General features: G+C 41.2%; 1 protein-coding gene across 1 annotated transcript in view; it reads right to left on the bottom strand.

The window, feature by feature from the left end:
* Nucleotides 1-20,569, bottom strand: part of SMURF1 (SMAD specific E3 ubiquitin protein ligase 1) — a 43,611-nt gene that overhangs the window by 13,446 nt on the left and 9,596 nt on the right. Inside the window, exons 4-10 of the mRNA XM_086472821.1 lie at nt 14,811-14,914; nt 3,959-3,995; nt 2,904-2,942; nt 2,106-2,214; nt 1,354-1,487; nt 1,167-1,232; nt 221-296 (exon numbers count right to left, since the gene is read on the bottom strand). Of these exons, the coding sequence (XP_086328947.1) occupies nt 221-296; nt 1,167-1,232; nt 1,354-1,487; nt 2,106-2,214; nt 2,904-2,942; nt 3,959-3,995; nt 14,811-14,914 (565 nt within the window). The remainder of the gene's footprint in view (nt 1-220; nt 297-1,166; nt 1,233-1,353; nt 1,488-2,105; nt 2,215-2,903; nt 2,943-3,958; nt 3,996-14,810; nt 14,915-20,569) is intronic.

The following is a 20,569-nucleotide window of genomic DNA, read 5'->3' as shown; positions in this document are numbered from 1 at the left end:
TTCTCAGGGAAGTGCCAGAAGCACCAGTAACAAAAAATATCAAGTCCTACCCAGTTTAGCTTATTTTCTTCAAGTATCCATCCAGCTATAACCTTACTACCTGATACATATTCCCAGACAATATATTAGTCACACTGATACGTCATATTTCTAGTGTTAATTATATTCTTTCCACATATAAACCATTTTTCTAATCAAGTGTAAAGAAAACAATCCTTACCCTTCATTCTCCAAAAGCCCTCTACAGTCTACTACAGAACCTCCTGCGCCTATTCTGTCCCGTGTCTGTAAACTGACTGAAATAAAAAACCACAAACACAAGTTAATAATAAAAGAACAACTGTTCCCTTAAAAGCAACACGAAGCCAAAAAACCCATGTCTATACAGGGTAAAATATTAAGGAAAGCTATATCCTACACATGACAGCACACCACTTACCAACAGTCCTTCTATAATCTAAAGCATTACTGTTTTTTTTTTTAAAAAGGGAGAAGAGAAACCAGAGGCATCACCCCCTCAAAACTTAAGCTGAGTCTATTTCTGTAAATATCAAATTTGTCAGGTGCTACATCTGTTTCGTGAGGATCCAGAAAGGTAAGCTGGGAAGAAGTTACTCACCACTAGATGTCATCATTACAGTGAGAATTTGGGGTTTGCCAAATACATATATATATATACATCTCAATGAAAAGCTTGGGGTGGGGGCAGCAAAACATGGTAAGATGGGGTAAAACTAGCACTGCCTTGTTGAAATCTGGAAATGGGTTACATGAGTCAAAGGTATTAAGTCAGCAATTTGCAAAAACTTCTTTCAACTCCTCCAGATCACCTTTTCCACGTAAGATTCTCTTTGCCTGTCACCTTGGTCCAAATGCAATCAGTCTCACAGTAACATTTACCCTCCCAGAGCTGCAATAGAAACCTTGCCAGACGCATTCCCTCTTTTTAATATTGTTTCCCATTATCAACCAGGAGAAAACAAACTCCTACATAGGAGGATAACGAAAATTTCCAGGCTACGCAATTTAATCCTTCTGAAGTCAGAAGAAACAACACAGAAAAGACACTGAAGCAATGACGACTACAGGTTTCTTTTTCAATACAACATTTGTCCATGTAATATATTTACCCAAGAAGATGAAAGTTTAGCTGAGAGTATTCTTACCCACTATTTGGCCTCGTACAGCATCGGTATCGGTGGGATTTAGTTTGCATAGATCCAAACGCTGGTCTGCAAATGAGAATAGGAAAGATCAACAAAACGCTGGGGAGGGGTGGGTGGGAATACTATTCACTACTCAGAAACGAGGCACCAAAGGCTCTTGATTGCACCAGGCAGGAATTGCTCTTACATCCAGTATCTTTTAGCCTGCTGATGGCGTTGGAGAGGAGTCGGACACACCCCAGGAAGCCAGCTCCCTGTTTCTTGTGGATTTTTTTATGGTTCCATACACTGATGGTTATGGAATCTGTCTTCCCAACATATCTAAAAAAATACATATTAGAAGAGTAATTTTAGAAAAAATAACCTCTTTTTACTCCACGGAATTTATGCTTTATTTGGTACAAATTCTGACACGTTTTTAGAGTGCATTGGTCATGCTGCTTTATTATAAATACAGAAGTGCTTGAGCCTGAAATGGTGTTATTAATGAATTACTGCACTATGATTTCACACAGCATGTTAAACTGATATTGCTGCAGCATGAATTTAACGACAGCCAGCCTCATTAAAAGCTATGCAACAAGCTGATTAATGTACAAAACTTTAAAATTTACGTTTCTAATAATTTGAAGAAAATAAATCACTAGAACAAGGACGACCTTTTGTAAAAGCTGGACTGCACTGCTCCGGTAGAGCTTACTGTAAGCAGTTGCGCCGTGTACCTGACACACAAGTATTTCCAAATTTAAACACCTAAAAGCAAAGTACCGCTCCTTTATTAACAGGTAATTTCTTGTTACAAAAAAAAAAATCAGTCCTCCTCAGCAAATGTGACTACTCTCACTAACACAAAATGAAGTTGCAGTGCCAACCCTTGCATGCCATCCGCTAGATAAATCCCTGGAATATTTTTTACTTATGACCTTACAAACAACTCACAGATCGTAATGCTGGTTCCATTTGGGGTCCAACGTGTTCTTCACAGTGTCAGTTGAATGGCACTGGCCTGACCCATCAACAACCACTTTTGCAAATGGGTCAGGAAGTCCTATGGAAGGGAAAAGGTGCTATTAAACATAGTACTTTGTGTCTTATTTCTTCCAAGTTAATGCCACCGTGAGCTTCTGCTCCACCTGCCCGCCACCCCTCTCCACCCCCCCCCCCCAAGAAAGGAAAGTTGCCCTTATCCTAAAACTATTCTAGTAAATCCAAAATAGAGAACTGGGTTCCTAATTAGATAATGTACTTCTGTCATACAGATTAATATCTGCCATAAATTGTGGAAGTTTTTAGAAAACAAGAGGTTAAACGTGCTTCACTTAACACTGCATACCCCAGTACACTCACAAGTAGGCATTTTATTCACTCTTTAAGATAATACCGAGACTGCAGCTCTGAGATATTTCGCTCATACCCTTGGCAGGCTTTACAAACAGAGCTGACTGAGATGGATGCTGTTGGTACCCCACACACAGAATTATAAGCAGCAACCTGCTTGTGGTCTCATCAGCCAGGCTTTCAACTAGAATTCGTGAGTCCTCAGTCTTTCCAACCCTGGAGTCTATGCTATCTAAATACAATTCAGGGTAATGCGTGCTCGTGTAGTAATGCAATGTTACTGCAAGAATGCACCACAGAACAAATGACATACATAGACGAGCCACGACAGTAATGCACGATCTACAAATAAATATGATTAATCAAGAGCAGAAAGTTATACAATAAGGGCATACTTACTGAAGAAATCTTTCTTTGCAAGATTCTTGGCACATAATACTGCAAAACAAAATATCAGATAAAGAAATCTTAAAACCATAAAAAAAAACCACCCCAACTTTCCAGCAATCATACCAACTACAATCCCATCTTATCATAATTCATTAAAAAGCCACCCAAATATTAAAAGCGAGCATTGTTTTCTTTAGATAAAGATCTACAGAAAGAAAAAATCCTTCGCTGCTTTTGTTCTATTGTTACAATACTCAGAAGATTTAATGAATGTCCCTTTGCATTAAAACCTTCTTATTTCCTATACTGCATGCTTCCACAGATGCTAAACCGGATTTTTGTTGTTGTTTCAGAACCCACTCACTTTAGAACATGGACTAAACAATTTCTGAACCAAGAACGGTTCTGGGGCTGCTGGAAGAGACCTCTACACCAAGTCCCATCAAATACCACGCAACCTCCTGCTCTTGGCACACAAAGGGTCCGTGATACATCGGTAAATAAAATATGGGAGACATGCTGTAACAGTGTGAGCAGTTTGCAAATAAAAAAAGTTTCATGGTAAGTATGACAGGCCCTCACTCAGGAGGAAAAAAAAGCATACTGAAAAAAAAAAAGTTGCATCAAGATGGCCACAAATGAGACACCATTTCCCTCTCCCCAGTTCTACTGAATAGCACAGTGGTTTAAGCAAAAATTAGATCAGGAAACTCACATCAGTCTCCACTTCTACAAGGCCTATTCCCAGCTACAAGTCTTAATTTTGCTTTTCAATAGGGACTGCTCAGTACGATCTCAGCAATCCATGTTGCTCAGTATCCATTAAACTCTTGTAACAGGCTGGGAAAAATAACCACGGAGCCAAAGATGAAAATATTAGAGCTCTAACCGATCTAAAACTAGGATGCAAGGGAGGAAGATAACTATAGAACACCTGACTGTTTTTGAGGTAGTCTCTTTCCCACCCAGCTCCGATCTTTCAGCACGAGAAGGAATGCTCAGAAGAGACTCAAATGACCGTTTCCCCTGGTATGGACCATTTCTCCTCCTCATCTTGATCTCACCTTGCTCCTGACTTACATTCAGTCTCACCTTCACTCTCTATCGGGGAAAGTGAAGACGTTGTAGCAAAAACACGTGAAGAAGTTTATTTTTTGTTATTACACTTCTACTAGAATTCCACCTCAACTCCAGAGCAAAATTCCCCACCTAACACAGCTAGCAGAATAAAAACTGCCTCACCTCCCATGTCAAGCAAACAGACCAAAGTAGTCCACTATTTAACCCAGATGTTCACAGAAAAAAAATACACAAATCCTCCGTCTTAGTAATAACTAAAGCAGCCACACCAGGGAACTATTTTTAGACTGGATTAAAAATTACTTATTTCTTACATTGGCAAACTGCATAATCAGAGAAAGCTTTCTTGTGTGTGTTCTTTTTTAACAACTGACCAAAATAGAGAAGTCTGCAGGACTATGGCAATTCAATTTGAAACAAAACAGGATTACAAAATCGCCATCCGCTGTTCTATGGCAGCACGACACAGCAACCTTTAATTTCCTCTTCCTGTTGCGAGTGCTTCAGAGGAAAAAAATACCAGAAAAACAAGGAATAAGTACAGGTAAAATCAGAACTCGAAGGTTCTAGTACTAGCCAAAAGGAATTTTAAAGTTCCCGTGAGTGGTGGAGCTTTTCTTTTCGCAAAAGAAAAAAACCTCATTTTACTTCCCCATCCCCAGTTTTAAGAATATGTTCTTGAGCTGGAGAAGTATGCCATCTGTAACTATCTGCATATAGTCTGACTATATAATTATTACCTTTATTCTATATTTCAAGTGTGCTTTCTAGAGCTAACTAGCAGCATAAGTTTCTAAAGCTATTATGGAAGAACAATATTTTTTTCATTTAACTCCCCTCCCTCTGCCACAGGCTTTCAGTCTACAGTAGATGAGCCCGGCTGCCAATTTTCCACTTGCAGCCTGTGAAACCCTCAATTTTAGGTTGCAAAAATCATCAATCTTTCGGGTAAGAAAAATATTGGCGCAACAGCTAATAGCCAAAATAAACCTTTATGGAGCAACCTCCAGAATCAGGCTGCCCAAGATGGACCATTGGCTCTGCTCCACTATTTGCATATTAAACCCACGAGGGCAAAAAAATATTTTCAAGTGCTCTATCACTTAAAAGCCATAGATTTCTAAATCCCAGTAAAGAAACAGGTGACAAAGGTCAGCAACGGGAGACTCGGACACGAAACCACGCCAGCGGCGGCGCAGACAGCCCCTCCCTGCTCTGTAAAGCTGGGCGTGGGCCAGGTTTGCTTCTTAAATGCATTGTCTCCAGTCGGACTTCGGCAAGACTGGAGCAGGATCCGACTGCTGCTACTTCGAGCCTGAAACCTGTGAACTCGGGTAGATTTAGCTACAAAGGCTTAAAAAGTTATTGATTTTATCCCTGCATCAGACGCAGTGTAGGAGAGTGGGACGGATACTTATCTACAAACCAGGCAACCGAGACGTGCTTTGCACAAACCCCGTCTCTGCCCGCTTTCCATCTTTCCGAAGCGCTTTTTTCTTTGCGTTTTTCTTTCCTTTAAACAAGAAAGGTTTAGGGCTTGTCAGCAGGAGCAATCTCCCTGCGTTTGTTGCAATGTTACCAAAGGTACTAATTCTCCTGACTTGGGCATTTACATTCTGCCTTCTCAAAGTCAACCGACTTGTTTCAGCTTGACATAGTATTTGTTTATACTCCGCTCTGGGTTGCTGCACAGCGCTGGAGAACTATTTTTTTTTAATACAACAGATCCCAAACAACACTGAAACAATGTCTTTACATCTAGATTATAATATTTATAAAGGGATGGGAATGTTTTTTTAAGTACCTGACATTATTGAGATAATTTCAAAGGCCAAATTAGCCGGCCGGGTAAAGTACTAGCGTGAAAGCATATTTGGCAGGAGGTGAAGAAAGGACGAGCCTTATACAAAGGCAGTATTCACCCTGGGGATGTCTTCAATGCAGATGTAACTTGAGCGAGTTGAGTGGTTCCTCCGCCAGCCCCCAGTTGTCCACCCTGCTTCCAAAGCAGAAATGAATCATCTGCTGTGGTTCAGGAGGTGCCGCAGGAGCGAGCTACAGACGGGTGTAGTAAGGAAAGCACCAACATCTGACAACCCAGCTGAGAATTGCATCAGAAAGCTGCTGCTGCATCACGGGGACACCTATCTCTGCAGCAAGACCAGCATTTTCAGAAAGGAGGCAGAGAGCCCGGGCGAGGAACCATTTCAAACATCCCCAAGTAAACAGACCTGGCCTCCAGAATCGAAGCCTTCGTGCGCAAGTTCTTCCTCCTGAAGTGGCAGCGCTCAAAGAATGGCTGCTCCTCTGCAAGAGAGTCCGCACATTGCTGTCCACAACACCTCTGGATTTATTCACGTACAATGTACCCCATCCCATAGCCCAGGGCTCAGATGCTACCACTGTTTCCAGCTGCACACTGTAAAAATCAAGTACTTGTGTTTTGAGACTTAGGGGTAAAAAAAAAAGTTAAGCGACGTAGGTCCTAGCCTGTACCAACGCAAAGCAGCAAGCAAATCTGTACCTGGGACTGCATTCATTCACACTTTGCGAGCTAAAGGCGAGAGCTTCCTTGCTCAAATTAAGGACTTTTACACGTGGATGGGATCTGAGCTAACGACAGCCTTCAACTGAGTATCTGAGTTAATTCTGAAGACAAGACAAACCAGCTGTATGTCCGCATCTTCCTTAGGAAAGCGGGGGGAAGGTCATACTGAACGATGCTAGCAAATGCACCTTTCAGCCATCTTTGGCCTTCCCTTTGATAGTCCAGGTTAATCATTTGTGCTTGTACAAACGAGCAGCTAGATTCCAGGATACATTTGTTTTACTTTCTGACAAAAGATAAACACAGGCCAGCAGGCTGATGACGTAGAAAGGACTTTACTTAATATTCACCTCTGTGTAGACCATCTTTAATCACAGAGATATAGCATAATCATTAAAAACACCACAGGTCCGTTGGTTTGTTTTAAGATAGAGGCGAGAAGCAAAGAAGAACAATTAGGCTTTGGAGGTGAGAGGAATAAAGGTCTTGACATAAAATGAAACTGAAGTTACTGCTTAGCATTGAAAAATGAAAAAGGCCACCAAGCAGGTCAAATTTGGTGCATCCAAGTAATGGAAACATCTCTGCTAATGCTTCAAAGTCTGCCTAGCTTTTGACTTGTGAAGCTGGTAACCTGTGTTGGAGGTAAGGTTGCTCCCGCTCTACTGTACAACAGCAGGACAGGACCCCGTGCATGCTACCTTACAGGCTGGTTTCCACAGCTAAAATTCTGCCGTTCCGAAAAAGTTTTCAGAAGGCTGCGCAGCAAAAATAATGTGCTTGAAGTGTAAAAAAAAAAAAAAAAAAAAAAGCCTCTGAAAAAAGGAAAAAAGCAAACATCAGCTATTTACCACATGCTGCTCTAACGCCCCAAAGCGCCGTGGCCCAAAATTAAAATCTCTGCTGAGGCTGTTGTGTGAAATCACGTCTTGTCCAAACGGTTCAGCGTGTTTTGTGGAAAATACTCCGAATACCACAAGCCACCCCTTCTGAACCGCCTCCTGAACTGCCTTTACGAATGACTCTGCTTACTGTTCCTATTCTCTGCACGCAACTTCAAACGAAACTTCACTGCAGATAAACGGCTGGTTTTATTTCTACTACTAGGCAACCTAGGAAGGTTTTAAGTATTCTGTTTTTTTTTTAAGGGTGACAATTATTTATATTTGGTAGGGTACAACAGAAAAGGTTTAATGAGAAAAGAAAGATGGCTGAAGGCACCAAGAGTGTAAAAATGCAGTTTCTTTACAGCTAGCCACATCACTGAACTGAAATACACCGCTTCACTCACAAATTGGAGTCTAAATTGTCACCACAAAGGCCGAGGTTTCTATTCTAGTCCTTTTTTTGTTTGCTTTAGGAATACTTTTGCTCTTTCTCTTTGTCTGTTTGAGACCGAAATGCATAAATCCACGGACCGTTGTAACTTCTCAGTAACCGAATCTGAATCACTGCAGCGCCCAGCACGCAGAAGAAGATAAATAAAACTGAAGTCTTCCCTTACATTTGCCAAATAAACCAATTAGCTGTACAGAACTAATTTTATACAGATGTGTACATTGCGTGGCCTTCGCTAATGAGCTTAACATCACGGTGTCAATGAGATTTGCAACCTGACACGTAAGTCAACCAAAAAACCCCCGAGACCCCTCAGACTTCAGGACCAGCGTACGTCATGCCCTGACATTGGAAGACTCTGCCTGAACTCATGCTAAAAACAGACCTTGACCAGATTAAAGCAATGCTTCATTAAAAAACCCCTCAATTCTCAAAGAGCTGCGAGATTTGATACACGAAGCCTTTTTGTGGCCCTTTTGTGTAGGCTGCAGTAAAAAAAAAAAATTAAAAAAAAAAAATCAAAGCCTCTTTTCAAGGCACGCTTTCCTCGTGGGTTGGAACTTGGCTTAGCTTAGCCAGTTGCAAACACCAGACAACTTTGAAGAGATCTTCAAAAAAATCACACACCCAGAAAAAGCCATTTTTATTAGTCCATTAACATGTCATTAAAGTATCTACCTAGCCAGGAATCAAAATTCCATCCTACCTAAGCAGAAACTCGTCACGAACGAGAGTCAGTCCTCGTAGTGCAAACAATACCAAGTTGACAAAACAATAGAGTTTGATCTCCAGGATTCCTAAGGATTACTCAAACTGAAAAATCCTCCTGGGCACTGATCAAGAGTAAATCTTCATATACACACCAGCAAGGTGATATAGCTCTCAATAACATCATTAAAAAACCATCACAGGACTATTGGAAGAACAAGACTCATTAAATTCCCAGTTAACTGAGACTGTGTGCAACACCAGACTAGTAAAGCAAGTTTAAAAATGAACTGAGATGTAAAACTTGGAAAAAACACTAAGAGTTATGGAATTAGTTGAAGAACTTTGCAGGGACCAAAAAGGGAGATCAATAGGAAGCTGAATGAATGCTGATGTACAGAATCAGAGAAAGGCACGCAAATCAGAGTGGTGGAAATAAGCACATCCAATTATCCCCTCACACTGACTTTTTGTTCTCTTCCTCTGCTCACCCATAACAAATGCGTGAGATAAAGGCTACCTCCCAGATTAAATCTTTCATTAAATCCTTGCTATTACATCAGTTTTCTTATGACTTTGCTATGGCTTCCTCTAATCCAGGCCAAGAACCTTCTCATGCTTTCTACACAGTCTCCTTTTTCCTAGATAGACATAAACCCCAAGCATCCCTGACTGCTTGAGTCTTAGTCATGCCCCGAGCCCAGCCTCTGCTCCAAAACCAGAAGCTGCCCACGGGATTTACATGCCCTGTGTACCACAGGGCAAATTCCAGCTACGTTAAGTTCCAATTTCTCACTCAAATTGTACTTCCAGGGGCGCTTTTTTTTTAAAAAAAAGTTTATTTTTTAGGGCAAACTTTTCATAAACCGCTGCTTCACCACCTTTCAGCTGATTATTCTTCTTGGCCCTACAGTGATTGCGCAGTCGGAGACGGAAAAGTGAGACTGTAACTGGTGAAGCCTCCTCTGTCATCAAGAAGATGCCCTTGAAGCACCGTCCTCCCTCACATCCTTGCACCTCTTCTTTGCAGACTGTCTCCCAACACGTTCAAAGCACGACCACTTCCTTTGAGAACTGGCACCCAAGAGGTAAATCAGTTATTACTATCGCCATGTTACAGCCATTCGCAAAAAACACCCTATCGATGGCACAGTCTTACCAGAGAATGCGTTAACAGAACATAAAGTCATTTCTACCCACGTATGGTTTTTTTAAAGCCCAGTCCTCCATCCCTACCAACACATCTGCCAGAACCACAACCAAGTGGAATAATAATTTCGTAGAGAGATTTCCCAAGTTCAGTCAAGTTTTTCCTTTGTTAAAGCGTCCACAAATGGTCTCCCCACTCTCTGAAAACAAAGTATATGCTCAGGCTTCAGCTACAGTGTCAGCTTCTATACACACCAGTAAGAAATAGAAATCTCTGGAAGGAACTCAAAATTTCTGTTAAAACCACACAGAACAATATCCTGTTCTCAGGGCAAATACAATCTCTTAGCTGACAGCTAAACAAAACAATTTCAATGACAAAATTCCTACTGGAAATACCAAATGGCTTTTTACATTTACTCTACGCTTCATTGCGCAAGTTGTAGTTACTGGGATCAACCCAATTCTGGATTTCTTCCCTCACATCTCTTGTACTTCCAACCACGTGCGCTTCCATTGAATAATTCATATTTTCAAGCAAGTAGTGTCTATCAAGATCGGCTCATCTGTACGGCTTGCACACACTTGTGCTCACATTTTGAAACACTCCGACGCGCGCTGCGCAACACCACTGCCATAACAAAAGGACACCACGAAACTACGTGGCTCAATTTTCTTAAATTACATTAAAACTAAGGAATAAATCCATGCTGAGTCTTAATACTTTGCTTTTATAGTTACCCAAGCACTGAGAAAGCATCTGGAAAAAAATTCCTAAAGCATGAAAAACATGTTCCTCCACCCACATGCAGTCATAACTCAGATTCCAAACTGAATTTTACTAAGATTGCCAAAAATATTTTGCACTTTTAACACTTGGGAGTTTTCAAAGCACCTTTTTCAAATCTCTACAAATGTCAATACCCAGCAGCACCTCACACTCAAGCTAACATTGGCCACAACAGGTCCCAGGCAGAGCTGGGGACCAAGCTCAAACCTAGCCCTACCGCCGTGCTGCCAGGAAGCAAAAGGTCCTTTCTCGAAATACTGTCCAACTCTGCAGACGTATAGATTTGTTTCTCTGGAATATGCTAGATGAACAACACTGAATTAATAATAAAAAAAATAGGAAAAAAATTCCAAACACTCTATAGATATTACTCAGGCAGAAATTACACATTAAGTAGCTGACACTCCTGTAACGGAGGAGAGCCCCTGTGCAGCGCAGTCCACGGCTCAGTCAGTGTTTAATTTAGGTGTGTTCAACTTAACATGCCTCTGATCTCCACTTTCATAATTTAAAGTGTTAAACACCTTATTTTCATTTCCAAAAGAGAAGCTTATAAGGACTCTCCCGTGCAGCTGATAATTTGCTTACTAATTCAGTACAGAAAAGGCTTTTCCAATAAATACTCTGTTCACTATAAACCAGAGAAATTTAGATTCCCCTTCTTCCCAGATATTCTCTGTGGAGCTACCCATACCGCAACTACAACTTTAGGTTTTACAACCAGCTTGTGAGACTCAAGTTACAAGGACATTTCTATATTAACAGCAGCTTTTTTTCCCCCCCACAAAACACCACCCAATTAATGGACTTAGAGCTTTTACAAGACATTCATTTCCTAAGTCCAGGAGGAAAACCTGCACAACTGCTCTCTGCTGCTTTATAAAGGAGGAAAAAGTACAGAACAAGAGACCAAAACCAGAAGCAACACATTTGCGGATGCTTAGACCTAGAGTGAGTAGAAACCCCAAGCAATCAGACCTGTTAAAGCAGATCCAGCTTTGGAGTCCTGTCCATGGAGCAAAACATTTTTGAAGTGACAGGAACAGAACACACAGCTTTTATACTTTTTAACCCAGTATTATCTCCAGTTCTCTTCATACACACATTTGTCTTGCCTCAAAATATCTGCCTATTTTACAGAAAGCAGAAAAAAAAGACCGACCTTCCACTGCAAAACACGTAAAACCTGTGAAAGCAGAAACCTCAGTATTGAAAATCTTGGCAAAGTTTGACTAGACACAGCCAAGCAACATTTCAACAGAAACACTGAATTTCTGTCAAACAGAAAAAGGTCTAAAACTTCCAAGCTAAAATAAAGCATATTTTTCAGCTTAAAACCTAAACCATATGTTTTGTATCATCTCCAAAGACTGGCTGGTATTTACTGCCCTTCACATACAGGTAGTGTCAATATTTCAACAAAACAATTTGAATGTTAAACACTACTGTAAAGGAGGAAAAACAAATGCAATTTATCACATTCTCAATCTCAATTGAAGAGCTGAGATTTGTTTTTCCAGACAGAATCAGGACTTAGCTTCTTTGATATCTTACTGCAATTAAATAAGATACGAAATCAAGTTTATAGGAACAAAATTTTCCAATGGGGGTATTTTAATAAACAGTACAAAATCAATGTCTGGTTTTCATCAAGCGCTAAGTAGATTGCTTAAAAGCAAGGGCACTTATTTAAAAAATGAATGGCGTTACGTTATGTGTAAGTTGTTAACTATGTAAACTATTAGTTCATCCCATGAGAGCTTAAATGTATCAGTAGAAGAGTTTTAGTTAAACAATTCGCATGGAACATTGCCTTAAAACTGAACACACAGGTTTGGCTCTGGTCGAAGCAGGACTGCTCAACTCAGTGTTAAACTAAAGCTGCACTGTGAACCAAGAACAAGAAGCTGGCGAGAGAATTGCTCAGGTGACCCAGGACGCTGCTGATGTTGAAATTAACTGCCAGCAAAATGGAAAAAAAAAAAAAAAAAAAAAATCTTTAAAAACACTGAAAATAAGAAACAACAAATTTTGCCAGAGTAACTTTTAGGAGTTGCAGTTAAATGTATAAACCACTGATGATCGCCATGGTCACCATATTCAAAAATCTGCATTTCTTTGTCCATTCTGAAACATTCAAATGAAAAATCTCCAATATAGAAATTCCACAGAAAAAGAGATTTAGCCCATAGGATATTAGATATATAAAAAGAACAAACCTCAGGAAAAACAGTGCCCTGGGCTTAAGCTGTTGTAGTAACACTCAGACACGTTTGGCATTTCTCTAAGAACTGGACAATCTTAGAACGAGCAGTTGCTAGAAATCTACTGCAAAGAATAACACTTACCAAGCACCTCTTCTAGCATTACTAACAACTTCAGTAACTGCTACCAGAACAAATTCCAACAGGTACTGGATGAGTTTTCAAGAGGCACAGTCAACATCCCAAATTTTTTTGCAAGTAAATGAAAAGCATTCTTTCTTTCAAGCAAGGCACCAGTACCGTATCACTGCTTTAAAACCACATACCTCAGGTTAACTAATGACTTACAAACTTTTCCTAATTTCTAGCACATCTAGTTGTTTTCCAGGCTCGTATTTTAACTGAGCTATGCCAAGTGCTTTCTGGCATGTTTGAATAGAAACATAAAAAGCCTCAACTCTTGTCATATAAAGCTTTTCAAAGCCATGGGCCTCACCACCAAAGAAATTTTTCATGCTCTTACAGCTATTGCCTTCCTTATTTGCAAATCTGTTGTTTGTTTTGTGGCAAGCATGATAACAAACAGATGAGACTGAGTAGTATTCTCTGAACAGACCGAGGGCGAGCTCCGATTTAAAAATCAGGGCGGCGAAAGTCAATATTCAGTGAAGAGTTAACAGTGCACAAAAGCCTAAAGCAATGAGTTCACTTTGTTCTAGGCTACTTAGCGAATGGACAGCCAAAAATTGAACGGGCTGGAATTCATTCAAAAGTACTTCTTTCTTCCTGTAGCTCCCTGGGCTGTCGTTATCAACCTGAGGGTAACACACACATGGACCATCAAGATCGAGTTGGTGCTGGAAAGAAGTGGCACAGCCTAATAGCCCATTAATAAATGAAGTTTTGATCCTCACTTGGGTCTTAGTACTGAGGTATAGCATGCTTTTAGTGTCTTATGGGGAGAAGTGTAGGATTTGGCCATGCTAGATGGAATTAAACCATTCTACTGACTCCTTTTCTTGATGATTACCCTGTTACCAACTCTTGTATAGGTAAGTGTACAGTTTTAACCTCCATTCTTTTGCCGGGTTTCAGCTCGTGTCAATACAGAACAGACAGTGTAGATTACTGAAATGGAAAGACTGCATTTGTTTTAAATAGTCAAGTAAAGGTATTACTGCAAAACTGCCACAGGGTTGTTCAAAATACCACCCGGATACGTTGCAGCAGCAAACCTGTACTAAAAGGGAGGTGAGCAGCTTTATTCTCGCACACAACTGACACCGTATGTCGAGAACGGAGCAGGGTTTCACATAAAGCACCATCTAGTATTTTTTCCGAGTCCGTTCGGCTGGGCTGAGCAGAACTTGGTTGCTGGCACAGGCACAGCCACCCCACGATGGGCACGGAGGAGGGTCGCCCTTGCAGTGGCCACCATCAGACCGGCGTTCTGCAGCAACAATAACCACGAGCCTCTTACAGCAACTCTGCGCACTGACATTGGGCAAAACACAGCCACACATCTATTTTTGTCTTCATTACCATTTCATATTCAAATTACAGCCACTATGTTCCGATGATTCAAGAGGCACACGCAAAAAACTGGAAAAATGACACTTTGAGTGGCCAGGTAAAATTTAAAGAAAGAATTCAGACTGATTAGTGCTTAGCTACGAAAAGGGAAAAATTACTTTAGCAATTTCCAATACAAAAGCTAAAATAAAGGTGCAAATAGTACATTCAGGAAGAGGAAAGGAAAATTGTGTTTGTCCAAACTAAATTCTTGGCATCGCTTCTGATTTTGAATAAAGTACATCAGCTGTTTCAGAATATTGTTTTTAATACCTGGAAATTTTCAACTCAAAAAATCTTCAGTAGTTCGTTCTGTGATTATTCAGCCTGTTATAATCCCTTTCAACACCCCCCCAAGATGTTACAAATCGCTCTCCACTTTCTTTATGCAGCTTTTTTCCCGTCTGTTCAGAGAGCTGGGCTTAAACCCTCCTTATTTACAAATGAAAAAACACAAGAAGCACCAAACACACGACTGTATTTGTGAAGGGCACCGATGCCAAAAGGTGAGCAGCAACGCTGGATACCTGCCAGTCAGTAAGCTCGTCTTGGCTTATGAGCCTGGGCCCTGCGCCAGCGCTGCTGAACTCGCAGGGGGTGCGTGGGGAGCGGGAGGCGACAGTGGTGGCACCTGTTAATGGGGAAGGGGGGGTGTGTGCATGTGTATGCGCAGGAATAAGGAAGCTGTGGGAGAGGGGAAAGCAGAACAGGACAGAAACGAGTCTTGTTCCAAAAAAAGACTGCAATTAGAGAGACATTAATAGCTTTTGGAAGCCAAATTTTTATCATTCATTCACCTACTTTTGTTCTTTGTATTAACCCCAGTACAGAACCAGGGTTTTCTTCTGTAGGACACTTGTCCATCTGTTGCTGGAAAAACATCCCTATGGAAAAAACTTTCCTAGGAATTAGTACGAAAGCTTTTATGTAGAGAAAAAGAACACTTGGTGTAATAACCCGTCCTATTTAAAAGCTACAATAAGAGAATGATGTGCAAGAGTCTTTTTTGATGCTGCCGTTGTTATACAGCAAGTCTTGTCTACAAGAAGTACATACACACGCTCTCCAATCCACCTAATCACCTATTAGTCACACAACCGGTAAATCCCTAAAAGCACTTTGGCTCAGGTCATGCAAACGCTGGATGAACCAAGTTACATCAGTTCTCATCTGATTTCCGAGCAACGAGCTGCACGTGACTGCTGCTCTGCCCGAGGAAATGTGGGTCAATACGTGTGCATCCTACTGCTGAATGTGCACGCTCTCGAGGGACTCGCAGCAGTGTGATTCAGGAGCACCGGGCTGTCTGCAGGCGCACGTTGCACATGTATTAACGAGATTATCGCTGCTCCTTGCCGCTGCATTCACACTACACCGCCAGCCGTCTGTAACGGGTCTTCAAGGAGCCCAGGACACACACGGCAAAATACTCTGCGTCTCCTACGGACATGCTCCATCTAAAACGTTAAAATGATTAGGAAGGCTGACAGGCACATCACACGACCGTGGCCATTAAAAGGAAACGTCTTCCTTCAGCAATAATTAATCACCCGTTGTGCTGGAGTATAAACATCCAGATCTAACAGGCATGTGTTTCTCTCAGCTGAGCAGCAGCGAGATGGACAATCCAGACCCGCTACTGCTTCAGAGCTGGAAGTAACGCTGCTCGCTTGCTTGGAGCGGTGTTCCTCCCCAAGATACGCTCTAGCTGGATGTGGTTAACCAATAACCTCACATTAGCACCCCCTCCTTACGAACACAATTTCCAATTAGTATCAAAGTTCAGCTGATCCATGTTATATCAGTGTCATCGCTCTCTCACACAAGCAAAGCCAGCCTCTTCACTTGAGGTAGTTTAAACAAAATATCTAATTCTTGTGTGACCTATGGGAGGCACAAAACCGAGCGCTGAATAGCACCAAACAAGATTTCATGAAAAGAAGGCTTTTATTCAGAATAAAGCTGTATCAGCCTATGTGTTACTCCCTTGTTCTAATTATATAGGACAGCATCTATTTAAACTGCCAAGTTAATGACTTCAAGTTTGATCAATAGTCTCTGTTTATTCAGCCCAGTGCTACTGACAGTCACCAGGGAGGAACAACAAAACAAACAGCCTGGTCAGAGCCAATCTATGGTTGGGCAAGAAAACCCAATCCACGATGGCGAATACCCTTCGAATTAGTTGGAAGGTGGGGAGGGAGGTCTGTCGCCTACGGACATTGACACAGTCCCTTTCCTTCGTGCCCATAAAACATTTATCCACATTATTCTGCTAACAACCAACTCGCGAGTTGAGTGAGCTCGAGCAGAACTAACGTCATGGATACAGAGTGACTCCAACCCTTACCTTGTACCATCTAGCTATGCTAAATATTTCCATTTGTTTTCAGATCAAGCGTGGTAGGACATGACAACAGTAAGAGGATGTCACTAAGCCTTTGGACCATAAGCAGTGACTTCCCTTGTTGTCATCATACCCACTATGGAAGGAAATTTCCTTTGGAGCAGCTTCAAGAAAGGCTGGAACCATCTTCTTGAAAGTGGGATGAAAAATGTCCACGATTGAATCTCCAGCCAAAAGATGCTAGGAACGTTTTAGTTACAGACTGGCTTCAGAGCGCAAAATAAAAACAGAGTTTAGACCAAAACAGGTAACATACAGCATGCACACAGCATTCTAGCAAACATTTTTGTTTTCAATCAAAAAAATAAACGCTTTCATTGCAACGTCAGTTTCTCAGCAGTGGCTTATCAGCAAGGTACGTGGACCTCCCCCCTGGGGCCGTTTTTTTTTTTAGGAACAACTTGCAAGCTACTCGATAAAGGAAACCCCCTTTCTAAACCCAAGTGAATCCGCAGTCACAAAGGCTGGGATCTTGGTGAGAACGTTTCAACACGTTATTCTGACCAGGATGTTTGGTTATGATTTTCTCAACATTATACATTCATCACTTTGCCTGCAACAGCGATTGTTTGCTACTGTCCTTGTACAAAATGTCAGGATCCCTTGTATCAGTAAATTAGAAGCCCACTACTGCTCCGAGATACCTTAATCAAAATACTGCATAAACAAACTGAAGCCTGAACGAAAAGATACCGGGCCTCTTCCTACACCAACCACCTTAACGTACATGTTTCATAGTCAGACATAGGATTTTATGCACGTGACACCACTCGGCTGCAGGATCCTGCAACAAAAAATACGAAGAAAGTTCTCCTAAACAAAAAGTTATTTATCAAACTACCGTATTAACACATCCAAAGTCCAAAATTTAATACCTAAAAACACTAATACAGGAGGACAGCTGGTTCAGTCAGAGCCCAAGACGTTTGCTTTCCATATTAAATTGATTAAATAGATTCAATACATTACATTTTGCACGGATGGTTAACAGTGCTAATATTCCAGATAAAATGAAATGCTGTATGAAGAAAATTCTCACCAGGGCTAGCTCTCACTGGATGTATTACTTGCTCTCACAGTAATTCAGTACAATGGAGGCCTAACAATTTCACTGAACAGGATTACAAAAAACATCTCTTCACAGTTCATGACACAGAAGTGCCCAGAAATACCTATTTCTTCACTACCTTTTCAACACAGGGAGTGCACTTGAAAACAAGCTAACGCCGGCTTTGGGCGAACTATAAAATAATATAATGTATGTTTGGGGGTTTTTGGGTGGTTTTTTAATTATTATTATTTTTTATTTTTAAGACGGTGATTCCTATTTATCAAATAGTCAAGATATTAAAAGCAAGCCTTTTATTTTCATTCATATCACTAACGGGACTTGCACACCCAGGAATCTGGTATCTTCCAAGCACTGAATGACAAACTACTAGATAGAACCAAAAGAGAGACAAATTTAACAAACAAATTTCATAAGAGAAAAACCTTTAAACACCATTTCACTCCTTACTCAAACAAGCTATGTGGCACTAATTTGAAGTGATAGTGCTGCTCTTTTAATTAAAAAATGCCAGTAGGAGGTTGATGCATTGGCTGATGCTGTAAGCGATGTGCTCACAGGATGCAGATGAATCTTTGTGTAAGGAATTAACGCACAACTTCATCTGGGTTAAAAAGCAAAACAAAACCCCCAGGTCAAAACAAACATATAGGGAGTGTTATTACAGGTGCCTGATAAAGCCATCCGGATGTTTCCCTCAGAGAATGTTGTTAAATTCTGGGGGAAAACACCCCCACAACTGGACTGAGTGTTGTGCAATTCGGAGTTTAATTCACGAAGCTTGATTTACCTGCAGGTGTGTGGTGGACTCAATGCACCCGTGTCCCTTTCCTTCCTATCTCAGAGCTCCTCTCCCACTCTCTCAGGTTCCTCCTTCCACATCTCCTGTCCACACAGATGGGACCAGGCACCCCCCTTTCCCCTCCAGCAGCTCCAGTGGACCACGGGAGCGGGGATTCATTCTACCAAGCTGCTCGTGTCCATGAGTCTTGGAGACCCAGTATGCTTAACATCACTGCCCTTACCAAATTTGACTGAAATCAGATGAAGAGCCCAAATTTAGTTAGAGGAGGATGACAGGTGTGATCCCTTTTTCAGCCTGGTAATTTTTTAGTCTGGAAAGAAGATTAAGCTTGTCCCATAAGTTCATCCATCAGCCTGATGGTCAACTAAGGCAGCAGCGTCTCCTGAAATCTGTAGACAGCTTCCATGTGCCAGCTTTCACCGCTGATTTGTGAAACCACCAAAAGCCTAGCAAACTGATTAATATCAGTTTTCCAATCTAGAAGAAATCCCAGCAAAAATATTTGCTGGACCCTTTTCCCCTTTGTCTTGCAACATCTTAATGCCACCACGCCAGAAGAGGCTGGCAGCCACGACCGGGACCTCTTGCACAAGTCTTTGGTTGCTGCAGCATTAAAAAAAAAAAAAAAGAGCCTTAAATTGGCATCTGGAAGCATGACCGTCCTTCAAACTGGCAGCTGCTCCACCTGATACAGCCTCCCTGTGAAGAAACGTCACAGTAACAAGGAGGACAATTTGCCTTTACTTGGTTTAAGGGCTATCAAAGAGAAGTCAGTTATCCAAAGGCTTCTAGTGTCTTTATTCACCACTCCCACAATGACTATTTCAATCACGATTAACTTACCAGCATCATCTCAAACACCACAGATTAATCTGTTTCCTTCTGGTGTTTCAAAGTCTGTTTTCTCTCTGCACACTTGTAGGATTTACATCCTAAGGCAATGATAAAAAACCCAGTACTACTTTCCGACTGGGCTTTATTCCTGCCCCATCTACCGAAAATAGCTCTCATCTATGCTGTGGTTCAGTTTGGAAGCAGCACATGCAGGCTTGATAAGCATCCTGCGAAGGAAATGCCTTGAATTGCAGACTACTTACAAGGGTTTTTCCCAAGCAACTTTTTATAAATCCCATTTGATGGCTGGTTTGCTAATTTCAATTGATGTTTATCAAAACATTATTTGTAGACAAGTCAAATTACTTCTGTGATTGAAAAAAAAAAAAAAAAAAATAAAAATCACTGTGACTGCAACTCCAAGCCAAGCTGTTGGATTATACTAAAGTATCATTTATCCTGTTACCAGACAGACCTTTAACTCTGAGAAGGTATTTAATTTCAAACTAAAGAACACAACACAGAAAAGCGCCCATTTACATGTTTCTTTTGTTTGCCTAAGTCTCCTTCTAGACCGTGTAAAAGCGCTACTAATAAGAGCTGGTGACAGCACAATTATTGGAACTGATTACATTACCCTAAGCAGATCTAGGGGTTGCATGCTGGTGTCAGTCTGGCCGACTGACTCTCATACCTGTGCTCGTTTATCGTGCTGGAACAGACCCACCTAATTAATACGTCTTGAAAAGAAGTCATATTCAATTCCCTAAAAATCTTGGAAAGAAGGAATAAAAGATGTAGGTGCTCCTATTCTGGCATATTAGCTGTACATGTAGTGTACTATATTTCAGGTAATTATTGCACCATATGCAGAAGTCAGTCTTACAAAGCCCCAGACATTTGTTCCCGTAGCCTGTGCTTTTACAGTAGCAAATTTATGGTTGGATTATTTAACGAATTATAGGATCTCTGGGAGACGGTGGAGGGGCAGAGATTCAAACCCGAGCGTGGTTACATCACACAACTCGGTTACATCACACAACCACCAAGCCGAACAAAGTCATTACAGCGTAAAGTCACAATTCAGGCCCCTTCTCTCAGGCACACCGTGTTTCAGACGCTTGTGCCACTTGCTGGCACCTACTAGCTCCCTAACTCCATTTACGCCTTT

The sequence above is a fragment of the Leptosomus discolor genome, chromosome 14 (genome assembly GCF_034619465.1).
Source record: "Leptosomus discolor isolate bLepDis1 chromosome 14, bLepDis1.hap2, whole genome shotgun sequence".
Classification (NCBI taxonomy): Eukaryota; Metazoa; Chordata; class Aves; order Leptosomiformes; family Leptosomidae; genus Leptosomus; species Leptosomus discolor.
The sequence above is the reverse complement of the archived record's forward strand: the minus strand, read 5'-3'. Positions and strand labels throughout refer to the sequence as shown.